Raw genomic sequence first — 17071 nt, forward strand, 5'->3', positions numbered from 1 at the left:
AATTAAATTAAAGGAAGAAAATAGACTGGAGTGCATTTGGAATGGCAAAGAACACACTGGGGATCAGTTCTAAGACTAAGGATCCTTGTTAACTCTACTACAATGTTCATTTGAAAATAGTAGCCCAGGATGTCCCAAAAGTATTAGTGCAGTTTTAAGGTATTAAAGGATGAGGAAGGGGGCAGCAAGGTAGCACAGTAAGTAAGAGCACTGGCTCCAGTGTCAGGATGACCTGGATCAAATCTGGGCTCAGATACTCAGCACCACACCCAGAAACAACTGGCCGTGTAACCTTGAGCAAGTTACTTAACCCCGATTGCTTTAAAAAAAGAAAAGAAAAAAAAAAAAAGGATGAGGAAGGGAATAAATATTTACATAGTGTTTACTATGTGCTAGGCTACTATGCTAAATGCTTTACAAATATTATCTCATTTAATCCTCACAACAACCCTGGGAGGTATGTCCTGTTATTATCCACATTTTATAATGAGGGAAACTGAAGCAAGCAGAGGTTAAGTGACTTACCCAAGGTCACATGGCTAGTAAGTGTCTGAGGCTAGACTTGAACATGTCTTCCTGACCCATGCACAGCACTCTATCTACTGTGCCACTTAGTAAAATTCACAGCTGTACTAAGACCTTTGGGACACCTTGTATAATAACCAACACATAGAGATCTTTTAAAAGTCTCCAAAGTGCTTTCTATGATTTCAGCTGAGGCAAACAACAAATCTATGAGGTAGTTATTACAAGTATTATTATCCCCAATTTTACAAATGAACTAAGGCTGAGAGAAATTATTATTATCATTTTTTTTTAAAAAAGCAATTGGGGTTAAGTAACTTGCTCAAGGTTACACGGCCAGGTGTTTCTGGGTGGGTGCTAAGTGTCTGAGCCCAGGATTTGATCCCCAGGTCATCCCGACACTGGAGCCGGTGCTCTTACTCGCTGTGCTACCTGGCCGCCCCTAGGCTGAGAGAAATTAAATGACTTATCCATGGTCATGGTTTTGTGCTCATTAACACAACATTAATTATCAGAGATGGGATTTGAACCTAGGTCTCTCAGACTTATTATGACCGCCTACCCATTATGTCACAATTGGTGATATATCAACTTTGATCACTGTCTATTTCACATGAATCATTTTATCTGCTCACCTAGGTTGTAAACTCCTGAAAGGAACCACGCGTTATCCTTCACTAGGACAACTAGAATATGATACTAAATTTAAGTTGGCTTTAATTGTCAAAGCCAAGGAACTTCTGAAATTTTAAACAGGCATACTCTACTATCTCTCACTAATAAGAATGGAACCAAGGCTGACATTTCAGCTCTATTACTAATTTGCTGTGGGAATCAAACTTTCTTCATCTCTAACATGATGTTCAGTAGACCCCATAGATGTCCTCTAACATCTAGTGAGATCTGGAGTCAGATGACCTAGGGATGAAATTGGTCTCTGCTACTCAGCATCTGTCTGACACCAAACACATTGAACCTCTCCAGGTCCCAGTTTCCTCATCTATAAAATGATTAGGTTTAGGGGCAGCCAGGTGGCTCAGCGAGCAAGAGCACTGGCTCCAGTGTCGGGATGACCTGGATCAAATCTGGGCTCAGATACTCAGCACCACACCCAGAAATAACTGGCCGTGTAACCTTGAGCAAGTTACTTAACCCCTATTGCTTAAAAAAAAAAATGATTAGGTTGTACAAAATGGATACCTTCTAGTTCTATATCTATGACCTTCAATATCCCTTTCAGTTTTTACAGTCTATGAGCCCTCTCCCTGAGGTCAGTTAGGTATCAGTATATCTTATTCCAAAAATGGTGGCAGAATGCAGCCCTGTTCCTTTCCTACAAGTATTCTATTCCCTCTTATTTCTTAAAAACAAAGTCTGTGATGTGTCCTACTGAAGAAGCTGCTATGGAGAGTAAGGGCTTCTTCTATTTATGTCCATCCAATTCTCCCTCAAAAAAGGGTAGCTGTGGAAAAAGAGGTGGCACTGGCAGTTGTAGCTGAGATGTTACATGGGTATGCAGAAATGGGCACTCATATATGCCAACCTCTACAAAGTCATGAACTCTATAATCATCTGGTTTTTTATGCAGCCCCTCCAGAACCACAAAAGTATTGGTTTGATAAAGAGGTTTTATTTTCAAAAATTGTTTTTAAAAAGCTAAAATCTCATCTAAATGGGTGCATGATCTAGGTATAAAGGTTGATACTGTAAGCAGTCTCGGAAAACAAGGAATAGTTTACCTATCAGATTTGTGGAGGGGGAAAGACTTTATGACTAAACAAGAATTAGAGAACATTATAAAATGTAAAATGGATAATTTTGACTACATGAAATTGAAAAGCTTCTGTACAAAGCCAATGTAACCAAGATTAAGAGGGAGGTGGGAAATTGGGAAAGAATCTTTACAACCTATGTCTCTGACAAAGGACTCATCTCTAAAATATACAGAGAATTGAGTCAAATTTATAGGAATACAAGTCATTCCCCAATTGATAAATGGTCAAATGATATGAACAGGCAATTTTCAGAGAAATTAAAGATATCTATAAGCACATGAAGAAATGCTCTAAATCACTATTGATTAGAGAAATGCAAATCAAAACAACTCTGAGGTACCACATCTCACCGGTCAGATTGGCTAAGATGACTAAATAGGAAAATGACAAATACTGGAGAGGATGTGGGCAAATTGGGACACTAATGCATTGCTGGTGGAGTTGTGAACTGATCCAGCCTTTCTGGAGAGCAATCTGGAATTATGCCCAAAGGGCTATAAACAATTTCATACTCTTTGACCCAGAAATACCACTCCTAGGGTTATATCCCAAAGAAATCATAGAAATGAGAGAAAGACCCATATGTACAAAAATGTTTATAGCAGCTCTTTTTGTGGTAGCAAAGAATTGGAAATTAAGGGGTGCCCATCAATTGGGGAATGGCTGAACAAATTGTGGTATATGCATGTTATGGAATACTATTGTGCTATAAGAAACGAGGAGCAGATGGTCTTCACATTTACCTGGAGAGGCTTAAAAGAACTGATGCTGAGTGAGAACAGTAGAACCAGGAGAAATTTGTACACAATTACAGACACAACGTATGTGTGATGACCAACTTTGATAGACTGGACTCTTCTCAGCAATGCAGTGATATAAGTCAATCCCAAAAGACTCATGATGGAGAGAAATGTGTGCATCTAGAGAAAGAACTAGGAAGAACTGAGTTTATATTCAGATGGAAGCAAAATACTTGATCTTTTTCCTTTTCTTGTTTGGTGTTATGTCTTCTTTACCATTTTTCATTCCACCTGATACAATCCATCTTTATAACCTGACTAATGTATAATGTGAAAGTATTTACAGATTCTATACTTGACTATATGCCACCATGGAGGGGAGGGAAGGGGACAAAATGTGAAACTCAAGGAATTGTGGAATTGAATCCTATAAACTAAAAGTAAACAAACAAATTAATTAATTTTTTTAAAAAAAGCTAAAATCTCAATTCCACCTCTTTACCAGGGTAGAGTAGGTAGAGCACTGGTCATTGAGTTAAGAAGATGAGTTCAAATCCAGCCTCAGACACTTATTAGCCATATGACCTTGGGTAAGTCACTCAACCTCTGCTTGCCTCAGTTTCTTTCTTTATAAAATATTGATAATAACAGCCCATATCTCCTAGAGTTGTTGTGAGGATTAAATGAGATAAAGTCAGTACTTGGCTTTTCCCCATACTTTTTTTAGAAGCACTAATTTGTTTGGACTGAACCATAATCAAATGCTTTCTTACTTCCATGTTTCCTTGTGTGGGTATGATTCCAAATTTGATCGAAGGAGAGAAGCTACAGAAACACAAAGCTGAAAAGTCTTAGGTTGGCATGCTGAGTGACTAGAGCCCCCAAGAAATGTGTTTTCCAGGAAATCATTGGAAGGCCTTGGAATGCTTTGAATCAGACTGTAGCTTTTGCCCTGGCTGGAGAGCCAGTAGTCAAAACCTTTGATCATTCTTAGAGCTCCCTGAAAGCCTCTTTCCATTGCTTCATTAATCTCTCTAACCCTACCACATGATTCTGTAAAGTATTACGATATTCCTGGAAATTTGTCCCAGAAACCAAATGAATCAACACAGCATACAAGCCTATTTTCCGTGCTTATATCTTATATTTGGAATCTCCTCCTTTTCCAAAAAATGTCACCTTACAATCAATCAGCTTACCTGTTTAAGATACAACAAGCCACTTTTCCTAACAGGTATATGAGAAAGACAAGAAGTACCATTATTATTGCTCACATCAGTAAACTAAGGCACTGAGTATTTTTTTCCAAACAGCCTAACCAATGGGACAGAGGCACCATCATCACAAAACCCAGCATCAGCCTTAACACGAAGGTATTTTAGCTTTTAAGATGAAGATGCTATAATTTTAGCTTTTGAAAATAAAACCTTCCCTTTATCAAACGAATACTTTTTGGGTTCTGGAGGGGCTCTATAAAAATCCAGATGAGTAGAGACCATGACTTTGTAGAGGTTGGCATATATGATTGCCCATTTAGCATCTTAGCTATGACTGCCAATGCCACCTCTTTTCCACAGCTACCTTTTTTGAGGGAGAATTGGATGGACGTAAGTGGAAGAACATGTGATGGCATAATTTCTTTGTTTCTTCTTTCCTCATCAATAACTTTCTACAGATATTGGTTCTGATGAGGTCAAAGGTGCACATTCAATACCCAGTTGGGACAATTGGTCACCTTTTAAACAAAGGCACTTATTACAAAAGGGATAGGGTATGAGAGTCACTTCCAGCTCTTGAGACTTAAGAGAGAAAATGACTCTATGAAAGTAACATTAGATTAATGAATAATGAGGAGACCTAGACACTATGAGTGCACATGGAATTTGTCTTCATCTTTTTGGTTTATATTGTTTATTCCAAAATCCAAGATTCTTAGAGTGATTCAACAGAGATAAAGTAAGATGTTTGTGTGTGCATGCGTGTGTGTGTGTGTGTAGGTGTCTAAATATAAAGATGTGACTCATGGGTTGCATATGATATGGGGAATAGAATGAAAGATACAGTTGCATCTTTATCCAGTTCCATCTTGGCATATAGAGTCAAGGGAAATGCCTGAATAATGTAGGCTAAAAAGTATGGCTAGACATTCAGATTGAATTCATTTGATAAGTTTTTGCTTCTCTTCCCTTGTATAGTAAACACAGGATTTAGGTATCACAGACACTTGATTCAAACTGGAAAAGTATCTGACCTAGGCTTCATGCTCTATGGAAGCCCTACATATTAATTCATGATTATGGTGTAAGTGAAGAAATATTTCTCAGGTAGAATTTTATCAGAATACCACCTTCTAAATGAGGGCATATTTTAAGGGGAAAGTTTCCATTTCTAATACTCACTTGTGAGATTAGTTCTTTCTTTTGAAAAGAATAATTATAATGACCTATTTGGAGTGGGGCTGAAACAGCTACATATTCTCGTATGACTAGATACATGTTCTCATAGGTGAAATACTTCAACTGAAGGATCCTAGATTTTCTTAGTCATACTTCTTTTTAATGAAATGTAAAATTTCACAGAATCAGAATTGAGATGGAAGAGATTTTGGGGATCATGTGGTCTAACCCAATCTTAAAATAGGATGAGGTGAAGAAACTGAAACCCACAGAAGTTAAATAATTTGCTTAAGGTCACACAATGAGGAAGTATGAAAGCCAAGACTGAAACTGGATCCTAGTTCAGTTTTCCTCCCTCCTCCCCAAGTATATGTCTTGTGGCTCATATTCATATCTATTTCTGCTCTTTTCTAATGCAACATTCACATGGTTTTTTTTTTTTTTACTAGTTTTCTATACTATTGCTTTCTAATCATTTCAAAAAGATGTTTCAAATCCACTGAAGTCTCTAATCTTCAATTCTCACATTACACAAAAAGCCTTGAATGCCAGCCCCAAAATATAAACCTTACTATGCTATTCTCCCTGCCCCAACTCAGCCTACTCTACCAATAGAAGTATTCAAAGGTAACATTAAAAGAAAGCATTTGTTATTTGAATTGGCTCCATTATGTTTCCCTCCTTTAAAAAATTTAATATAGATTTTAAGAGAAAAGCAGCAAATTGATTCTAGAGAGATAGGAGGAAAATTCAATCTTTAATAACAAACTCTCTTGGGTTATTCATTTGAGACCATGATCATCTTTCAAAGCATAAACTATAGGCTAGTAAAGTGAAAGCTAGCAAATTTTAAGAATATAAGGTAAGAATTAATACTATAATGTAGCAAGCAAACCATATAGACATCTAATAAATCAAACTGCCATGGGATTTATTTTCCCAGCTGCCTTCAGACAAAAATATTATATGATCTAGTTACAGTATGAATGCTAAATCCCTTAAGTATCTCAGAAAACAAAGCATGTGTTTGAAATTTCCAAAACTCTAGTCCATCTTTTTTGTTCTCAGGCTCTCCTCTCTTAAGAAGCTTCTCCCCACTCTTTCCCCTGCCCCCCTCCCAGTGACTACAGATATGAAATAATTCACTCCCATTTATATGCATAAATACTTACTACCTCTGGTGATATGTAACTATCCAACTAGGGTTATGAGTTGCTGAGGCTACCATTGCAACTCCAATATGAACACTGCCCTGGGATGTTGGATCTAACCTTTTTAAAGAAATTCATTTGCTCATTCATTCATTATTTACCCAAATTTATCATCTTTAAGTTGGAAACTCTGGTCTTTATTTCATGGCATCCGGTTGTGGTTATGGCTTTGCTTCTTCATTAAAATTCACATAAGTGCTTGTTTCATGAATTATTTGTCAGCAGTTGGCAGAATGAGGGATTAATGGGATCAGCATTTAGATTGCATATAAATGGGACGTTTGTGCTTTCTTAGAAGTCCACAACTTTGACTGGACCATGCGTATATAATAGAAACATACAACATTTCCTAATCTCAAATTTCCCACCCCCTTTTCTTTAAACTTCACCAGTATGGTCACCCTTTGTCTTTTTTCCTACATTTTCTAGCACTTTATGAATCATTCATAGTAAACACACAGGCAATGCTGTATATCACTGAACTAAGGTCTAAGGCAGAGATGATAACCATTGCAAAGGAAGTCACCCTATCAATTAAACCAGTTTGCTTAAATGCAGCAATCCAGAAGTAGTCCCTCCAAATACTGAATCCCATTGACCAGATGAAGTCCATTAGCCCTAACACTTTAACACAGCCAAGAGAAACTATGAACAGAACATGCAAAGCTCATCAACCCACAGTGTGAGTAAATTATTTCTGTTCTCAACCTTGCTGGATGATCTGTGATTTCATGGACAAGTGAACTGCAATCTCCAGAGCAAAGCTATTTCCTCTGTTTTCACTCTCTTTGCATATGTAAATATTGAAAAGTTTAAGGAGCTGTAGCAATAATTTATTGTGCACTCTCAATATTAGCATTTTAGAGATAATGAATCTTTTTTTTAAAGCAACCATATAATATATGTCTTCTAGAGATTTTGAATCTATAGAAATAGGGCCAAAACAATGGCAACATCCTAGCTAATAGAGCCCCAGCCTTGTACATAAGTAACACAGGAAGAAAGGAATTATTTGGGATCAGAAATACCACATGAGAAGAATAGCAATTTCTCTATATCAAAGAGGAAGAAAATCACAATCTCTAATGAGAAACAATCTCACAGTCTCCAACTTGAATGTAGCTTACGTTAAAAAAAAAAAAAACAGTACACAGATATGTGAACAATATACTGAATTTTTACTTACTCTTGCAATAAAAAAGAATAAAGCCAAGTGAAACTTTCTCCTTCCTCCTTTTTTAGATTTTCAATTACCCTGATAATAAACATCCAAACAACCACACCAAGAGGCAAACACAATGAAATAAACAAACTAAACACAAGAGCCACACACACCTGTACTTCTCTTCAGGAACAGCCACAATTCTGCGATATCTCGGTACATCAGGGAGATCAGACTTAAAGTCATATTGTCGCAAGTCAATTTGCTCGAGGATTTCCGAAGACAGTGACCTATTTATCTGGAAGCCTGTCTTCGGCACACAAAGAGAGAGCAAAACTCCATCTTTCAGTCAAAGCCAAGCACAGGGCATACAATACCTTTCTTCAAATTACATACAAAAGCAAGCGTGCCTTCCAGCATGACGGAGCTCCCTCCAAAGGGTCAGCAGCTTTCAGATCAGGAGCTCGTTTTTGCTTTGGGGCATGAAGAACCAGTCGATATTCAGTTCAGTTCATTTATTTAGTGTATGGGCATGTTAACTGTTGAAATACTACCAGAAAAAGGGCTCCTTTAAGCAAGCACCACCGTGTCCTTTGCTGTTGGATGTCAAAAGCCTCCCTGCAGGAGCCCTACGTTTAGCAAATGGTAACCTCTCAAATAAAGCCATATTTCCTCGCTGCCTCTGTTCAGGAAACCTACAGTAAAACAGACTGCTTTCTTCCCCAAAGATTACTGACTCGACATTTTCTCCAAAGGTATTTCTTTTGCTCAAGGTTGAGGCAGATTAGAAAGAGGCAGGTTAAGGAAAGCAATAGCTACAGTACATTTTACCCAGGAGGCAGCTTTCAATTTGCTTACACATAACATTACTCATCTATACACTGGAAAATATTACTTCATCCATATTATTTAGGTGAGCGCTTAATTCTTAGGAGAGTTGCCCACAGAGTAGCACTGATGAGTGCTTTCACCATTAAGTGGAAGAAAGAGCAAATCAGACGGGCATGCATTTTGTAGAGTGTAATACCTAGGCATCAACCTAATAGGACTGAATTTTAAAATAAGCCCAAACTGGTAGGTAAATAGACAGGAGCAGGATCAACATTATTTGGAGACACAATGCGGTATTGTGGAATGTGCTGGACTTGGAATCTAGGAAGATCTGGGTTTAAATTTTGCTTCTGAGAATTTCTAGCTCTGTATGTAGTTTCTCTGAGACTAAGCCTCAGACTTCTCACCTGTACAATGATACTTCAAATACCTAATTTTATAGGGTTGTTATAGAAAACAAATGAAAGTGTAGAGTGCTTTATAAATCCTCAAGTGCTGTATAAATGTCAGTGTTGATAATACTATGGTTAAGGTGAACATAAAAATGGTTACCTTTCCATTTCAGTTAACCAGAAATAGAAGGGGTGAATGGGGCAACAATGTAGCAGGTCTCTCAGGCTATGGGACATCCTCCTGGGGGCCATGGCTGGGACCAGTGTCGACAGAACTCTGAAGGAGTCTACCTCTTGGACTCCTTAGTTCCCTTCAAGATGTAGTCCAGGCAGCCTTTCTGATCCACCCGTTTGTCAGCACTCTCTCTCACTCCTCAAATTAACTTGTGTTTAGTTATATGTATACATAATGTTTGCTTCAAGTAGGACAGGGCAGGGATAGTTTCATTTTTGTCTTTGTATGCCTAGGACATGGTCCAGTGCCTTGCACAGAGCAGTCAGATAATAACTGTTTGTTGAGGTAAGCTGAAGGAGCCCCACTGCAGGTGTGTGTGTGGTGGATAAGGCCCACTGTAGTGGCAGGGTAAGATCTAAATGGTGGCAAATGTCACCATGCCTCACCTCCAAAAAATTCTCCCTGGTGAAATGGGTCTTGACATAAGTCTGAATTGGTGTTGAAATGGAAGCCAGTGGGGTTTATGGGGCTATGAACAAGAAGAGATGAGAAGCTGATAGAGAAAGGTGGAACAGCTTCTGATAGGAATACAATGAACTCAAGGATCCTTGTACTACAGATTTCTCCATTCCTGCTATAACCAGGAGGAAATAAAAAGTACCATATTTGCTTCTCACTTTCATCTACAGCTCTATATTGATTTGAGAGATTGAGCTTGACAAGTCTAGTGGAGTAGGGAGACAGTAGAGACAGTAAGATTATAAAAGTTCTAGAAGCCCAGAAAAAGAATTGTAGGAAGCACAGCCTCCTGTGACTCTCTTCTGTGTGCCATATCTTTCTCATAGTTCAAAATACCTCACCTTCTAATATCACTAAGAACTCGGGAGCCTAGATGGGATAAGGAACAAGGTGATGCACCTACTCAAGATGGATATTAAGGTCTACCCCACTAAGGAGTGGAAACTAAACAGCTGGTCCCACCAGCATAGTCTCTTCATTCTTGATCCAGTATTATTCAGTTTAACCCCAAAAGCTCCTCACCAAATGAAAGTGGAAGCATATCCTACAGGATTGGTTCTACCTTATGTTTTATAGGAGTTGAGTTTTATTCGATCAGATCACCATTTTTTTCCTCATTGTCTTGCCAACCAGGTCTTTCTTATGAACCCTGGGAGAAAGACCTAGTAGACAATGTAGCCACTATAAAGGAAATAGTCCTGGATCTGTATTAAAACTTGTATCCCCTCTTTTGAACCCAGGTGATAGATGAGGCAGAATAGTTAGTATCAACTTTCCATAGAAAGAGCTACATCATTTGCAATTCTTCTTCAGGTCAGTTTGTGTGTTTCTCACACAAGACAAGATTACCTGGTAGGAAGTCATCACAAACATCCCTATTTCAAATGCTGGAAACATCAACAAGGTATTATCACTGCTATGAAACTACATGAAATAGACATAAGGGGGAAAAGGCTTACCATTTCCAACTGATGACCCAAGATTTGAATTAGTATCAATATTTTTAAAGGGCTTTTGGCTAGTGAAACGAAATTCTCTGAAAACTATTGCCAGAAGATCTTACTTGTGGCTTATAGTGTCTGAAAGTCCAATTTGACCTTTCTCCCTGTACTTTTCCTTTCTCCTCCCCTACTTTTTTATGTTTATCTTCTCTTCCTAAACGCCAGCACTGAAGTCAAAAAATTAAAATCTCTTTTGAGAAGTTGTCTTCATTTGCTTTTGTGGACAATATCAATCAAGAGCAGTATTATAATCTTCTACTCTGTAAAAACAAATCTTTCATTTAAAAAGATAAATCTTTCATTTAAATAGAGATACTAAAATCTTTTGCTCTTTAAAAACAAATCTTTCATTTAAAAAGAATCAATCTCCTTAAACAGGTCACCAAAGGGCTTAAAAAGCAAGACTACTGCTAGTTTACAAGAAATATATCCATATAACAAGAAACTACACATTACAGAAGGTGTCAGTTTGCATTGTTACAGAGAATTCCTTCTATTAACTTACTGTCTAATGGAGGAAACAACAAACAAATTACTATATACGAAACAAGATATATAGAAAACAAAAATCAGCTGGGAAAGACACTCATATTAAGGGGATCGGGACAAGTTTCTGGCAGAAACTAGCCAGATTCTAGCCAGAGAAGAAGCCAGGGTAGTTAGGAGGAAGAGATGAAGAGGGAGAAAATTCCAGGCATGTGGGACAGCTAATGAAAATGCCCAGTCAGCAGGAGATAGACTGATTTGAGGAATGTTCACACACACACACACACACACACACACACACACACACACACATACACACGTTGTAATTAAGACAAACATTTAATTTTCCTATCTTGAACACAATCAATGGTTAGTAAAGGTAAGAAATTTTTTTTCTTTTTGGAGGGGGGAAGGCAGGGCAATTGGGGTTAAGTGACTTGCCCAAGGTCACACAGCCAGTAAGTATGAAGTGTCTGAGACCAGATTTGAACTCAGGTCCTCCTGACTCCAGGGCCAGTGCTCTATTCACTGCACCACCTAGTGCTCCCCCCACCCCCACCCCGAAAGAAAATTTCTAAAATTCCAAAGAACATTAATGCAAGAAAACAAGGTATATAGAATTTGAGGCCTGGAAATAATCCTTTGCTTCATGGGTTTGAAAAACCTGTCTCTTTATAAAATACTTGACACTGGTTATCTTTTCTCCACTTGAAGCCAATCACTCTGTTGTGTATCAAGAATAAGTAGAATAACATTACTAGTTTTAGTCCATCAAAGGACAAACATAATTCTAATATATATTTTTTTTAAGATTTGGCTTCTCGACAAAGATAAGCTGTGCTTTTCCAGCAAGTGTTACTCTTTGTGCTCATCTTCCTGCCAACCTATCCAAAGATATATTAGCTTTTAGTCCAAAAGTCAGTCTACTACGAAATGGCGAGCCACTAACGTAGCTGAAGGCTGGTAGGTGGCACAATGGATAGAGTGCCAGGCCTGAAGTCAAAGAGATTAATATCATCTTCTTGAGTTCAAATTCAGCCTCAGACACAAGCTATGTGATCCTGGACAAGTCATTTAGCTCTGTTTACCTCAGTTTTCTCATCTGTAAAATGACATGGAGAAGGAAATGGCAAGCCACTCCAGTATCTTTGCCAAGAAAATACCAAATAGGGTCACAAAGAGTCAGAAATAACTGAAACAACCAAACAATAAGATAATTGAATTCATAAAAATGATAAAAATACTGTAATGAAGCTGCACCATGAGGGATTGTGGGTGTTTAGCCTGAAGATAGAACCTTGAGGACATGATAGCTATATTCAAGTTTTTAAAAAGTTGTCCCCTGGAAGAGGAATCAGATTTGTTTTGCTTGGCCCCAGAAGGCAGAATAAGGATCAGTGGATGAGAGTTTCTGAGAAGCTAATTTAGGCTTGATGGAATGGTAAACTTTTAATATTAATTATCCAAAAGTAGAAGGGCTTGCCTCAGGAGGCATTCCAAGAGAAAGTTGAATGACTTCTTATTTGGGATATTGTAAAAGGGACTCTTTTTCAGGTAAGAGATGGACCAGATTTTAATTCAATTTAAATAACACTAAGCATCTCTTAGGGATAAAACATTGCTAGGCAATGACAAAAAAAAAAAAAATGATCCCTGTTCTCAAGGAGCCCATACGCTACTGATACACTGATGACTGAAGTTCCATTCAATTGTGTGATCTAAGACATGTTTTATCTAAAGGAGGATAATCTGTTCGACAAACAGTATGGTGTTTATGGGCGCTGGATAACAATGACCTACAGATGGGAATAATTCACTTTCTTGTGTGCAAAGGAAATCTAACAGAAGAAAAAACAAAACATCTCACATGATGCGACCCAATCATCTTGACCGCATTCCTTTTAGTAGGAATTCTTTGTTTTTATCTCTTGGGATGGTCAGAATTTAATATCACTACAATTAACAGTACTTTTTAGTTCTTTTTACTACAGTGGCTTTTTGAATGAAGTTTCTGTTACTATTGTGTTAAAAAAAAATACCATAGAGATTTTCTAAAAGGAAGTGATTTTGGAGGCTTCTGTCAAGGCTTAGCTCATAGTCTCTAGCATTTTGATGATTTAGGGGAAGAAAAATATACAAACTAGCAGCATTTATTATCATGACTGCTTCGATGCCTCTAGGGTATAGTCATAAGCACAGAAAACTGCCTAGATGACTGATTCAGTGACTCAGGGCCTATATAATACTTAAGAGACATCTTTCTGTCAATGATGCTTCAGGCTGAAGTCAAATGCCTTCTTACATCATTAATCAAGGCAGCCAGAAGAACTGGGTAGCAGAGCACTCAGTATAGTATGTAACCTTGATTAAAATTATTTCTGGCAGAACATAGAGCTGACAGCTGCCCTCACTCTACTGCCCTCCCCCATACTGACTTTGCCAGCAGCTTCACCAGGTGTAGAAATACCTGAATCTAGGTATTGATGAGCTTTGGATAGACAAGGCAGGGAAAAGCTAGATCTATCATGGATCTGGATGGCGCGGTAGATAGAAGGCCAAGCCTGGAGTCAGGAAGACCCATGTTCAAATCTGGCTTCAGATACTTACTAGCTATGTGACCCTGGGCAAATCACTAAACCCCACTTGCCTCAGTTTCCCCTTCTGTAAAATAAACTGCAGTAGGAAATGGCAAAGAACTCCAATATCTTTCCCAAGAAGATCCCAAATGGGGTCACAAAGAATCAGACACAACTGAAAAACAGCTAAATATCAATCAGTAAACAAGATACAAAAGGCCCTTGATCAGTTTCGCTGCATCAGTCCAGAATTCCTACCTCTGTTCTTTGTCTTTTTTGATTTGTTAAATCTTGAAAATCACAACAGCTACCCACCCAATGGGGCTAAAAGCCATAAACACCCGAGAATCATAAGGTTTAAGATAGAAAGATTATCTAGTCCAATCATCTCAGTTTTGTTGTTATTCAGTGACTTTTCAGTCAGACCTAACTCTTTATAACTCCATTTGGGGATTTCTTGGCAGATACTGGAGTGGCTTGCCATTTTCTTTTCTAGCTCATTTTACAGATGAGGAAACTGAAGCAAACAGGGTAAAGTGACTCGCCCAGGGTCACACCACGAGTAAATAGGTCGGAGGCCAGATTTGAACTCCGGAAGGTGAGTTTTCCTGACTCCAAGACTAGTACTCTAGCCACTGTACCACCTAGCCCTCCCATCTCATTTTACCAGTTAGGAAACAAAGCTTTGGAGAAGTTACCCTCCTTTTCTGCTAGCATTTATTTAATTCCTACTATAAAGAAGAACATGCTATTATTAGTGGTAGAACCCAGAAAAGTAACTCCTAGTCCCCAGGCCTGGGCTCTTAAAGGACTGAGCCCTCACCAGGACCAGGGAGGCTCATTTGTCATTTCATTTGTTATCTCTTCTCTCCACAGATGGCAACAGGGGCACATTTTCCTACTTCTGATGAGGCATTCCAATTCAATTCAAAATGCTTATTGAACTATCTAGTGTATAAAAACTGAGTGAAGCTCCATAAAGACCAAGCCTTTGACGATATCATAACCTAGTACAAGAGAAGACAAGTATATAAATAAAGAGAAGATGGAATACGTAATACCATTTTTTTAAAAAAATCTAAGCAAAGTTCTGAAGAGAAGATCACTTCTAGCTGATGGCATATATGCAAAGAATCAGGAAATCTTTCAAGGACACAGCATTTAAGCTAGGGTTTGAAGGAAAAGGTGGTTTTTCAAAAGAAAATATTGTAGAAAGGAAGAGAAAGGCATTCCAGATAGAAAAGCATGAGCAAAGATACTGAACTCTGATTGAATATTCCATGCCTTCAGGACAACAGAAGGATTGGTCTAATTGGTACAGATTAAGATCAGTACAATTTTACTCTCTAATTATTGAGGAAGATTAAGATTGGGTGGGTAAAATAAGGTCAGAATGAAGGCTTCTCTGAGGAATGTAGATTCTAGAAGTTTGAAAACTTGAAAAGTGAATTGTTCTTTACCGGAGTTGGCGAAAGTATAAATAACAATGTTCTCTATGTTAAAGTAAAATAGAAGTCATGGGAGGTGGCCTTCTATTGGCGCAAGAAAGGTCAAATACTTGAGGCAAAGACTAAACTTGCTTCTGATTTTCTTCCTGTAGAGTTCTGGCTCCTCTCACCAGGTGACAAACCATCAGCGATGTGGGTAGTCTATGGTTTCTTAATTTATTAATTGCTTTATTATGATGCACAAATACAGTGTACATATGGCATGAGAACGTTACTCCATCTTCACCTAAATCGATAAGTTTCAGTAATGGTTTTTCATGCTGTGAGTACTGAACAATAGAAATTTAATGGAAACCATCTACCCATGAAGCAAAGATGCTGCCAGACAGTTCTAAGTGCCCTAAACCACTTCTATTCCCTAATTGATCATTCTGAACCAGAAACCAAAAGCACCACATCCCATTACCAATCCCTTGAGAGCTTTATTTATTGTAGGAAGACATGTTGTCTCTAGACCATGCTTTAAGAGTATGCAAAGATGGTGTCTGGCCTAAAATCAGGAAAGGAGGTGAAAAGGGGAAATGGAATGCAGTTTCAGACTGTGATAACTATTTCGCCTTTAGAATTGGCAAGTCAAGGAGCTTTAAGCCTTTTACTTTCCTAGGAGTGAGTTCCCTCAGAACTTCAGAGGTAACACTTCAGGACAGAATTAAGACCAAGATAACACAAGGTAGGCCAACAGAGAGGGGGCAATATTTTGGAGAATGAGGAGGGGTTCGAGGAAAGAGTATGTTTTGAATTTTGCTCTCTATTATACAAAAGTTTTCTTGTTTGTTTTAATCTGTGCTAAATGAAGTTTATATTGACAGGAAAATCTCTGATTGATAATAACATATAGAGTTTACCATTTTATTTTTATTTTTTGCTTTTTATTGGAGGGGAGAAGGCAGGACAATTGGGGTTAAGTGACTTGCCCAAGGTCACACAGCTAGTAAGTTTTAAGTGTCTGAGGCTGGATTTGAACCCAGGTCCTCCTGACTCCAGGACCCATGCTCTATTCACTGGATAGTGCCACCTAGCCACCCCCTTAACTTCCTCTTCTTATAGAATAGGCTGAAAGAGGAAGAAAAGAGAAATTCACTTAGTGAATAGTGAAAATATTCAACAATCAATGTTTATGATTTGTACATATAAAATCGATACCAGATTGCTTACTGTTTTGGGGAGGGGAGAGAGAAAGAAGAGAGAGAGAAAAATCTGGAGCTTAAATTTTTTTTAAATAAGTGTTAAAAATTATTTTTTACATGTAATTGGAAAAAATAAAATGCTGTTAAAAAAAAGAATGTTTAATTGACCCAGATGATGTGATAGATAAAAAGGACAAAGGAACAGTTCTGGATTCTTATCTTGTTGTGGCTTCTGCCACCACCACCACCCCAGGCTCCTTCCTAAGGCCATTTGGAGTATGTATTTATTTTACAGCACTTTTGCCATGCTGGTTCTCTGAGTTGGGTAGTGTAAGTCATTGCTCTTTTGCAGGTCAGGAAACTGACACTCAGAAAGATGACATAACCTGCCCACTAGACATCTCACAGCTCTTATGGGAAAGAGCCAAGACTCAAGCTGAGGTCTTCTGACTAAAAGTTCAATCTTCTTTCCTGTCTTCTCCTTGGATCATTTCCCACATCTCTGTGCTCAGTAGTGACATGAACAATTGTCTTGAATTCATCTCAAATTCTTATAAAATGACAGGTTTAGACATAGAGACCTCAAAAGTCCCTTCCAACTCTATATTTATTATCCTGTGAGAAAACTGAAGCCCCAATAGGACAAA

General features: G+C 38.1%; 1 protein-coding gene across 5 annotated transcripts in view; it reads right to left on the reverse strand.

Annotated features, from left to right (window-relative positions):
• MCF2L (MCF.2 cell line derived transforming sequence like) overlaps nucleotides 1–17071 on the reverse strand; it is a 386575-nt gene that overhangs the window by 173004 nt on the left and 196500 nt on the right. The window contains exon 1 of one of the 5 annotated variants that reach the window (XM_069094092.1): nucleotides 7983–8583. The exons of the other annotated variants lie outside the window; for them this stretch is intronic. Coding sequence (XP_068950193.1) covers nucleotides 7983–8055 — 73 coding nt within the window. The 5' untranslated portion in view covers nucleotides 8056–8583. Of the gene's footprint in view, nucleotides 1–7982; nucleotides 8584–17071 lie in introns of those variants that run through there. 5 annotated transcript variants of the gene reach the window in all.

Source organism: Petaurus breviceps, unplaced genomic scaffold, assembly GCF_028583685.1.
Source record: "Petaurus breviceps papuanus isolate PSGF00001 unplaced genomic scaffold, PetGlider_PUasm1.0 214, whole genome shotgun sequence".
NCBI lineage: Eukaryota > Metazoa > Chordata > Mammalia > Diprotodontia > Petauridae > Petaurus > Petaurus breviceps.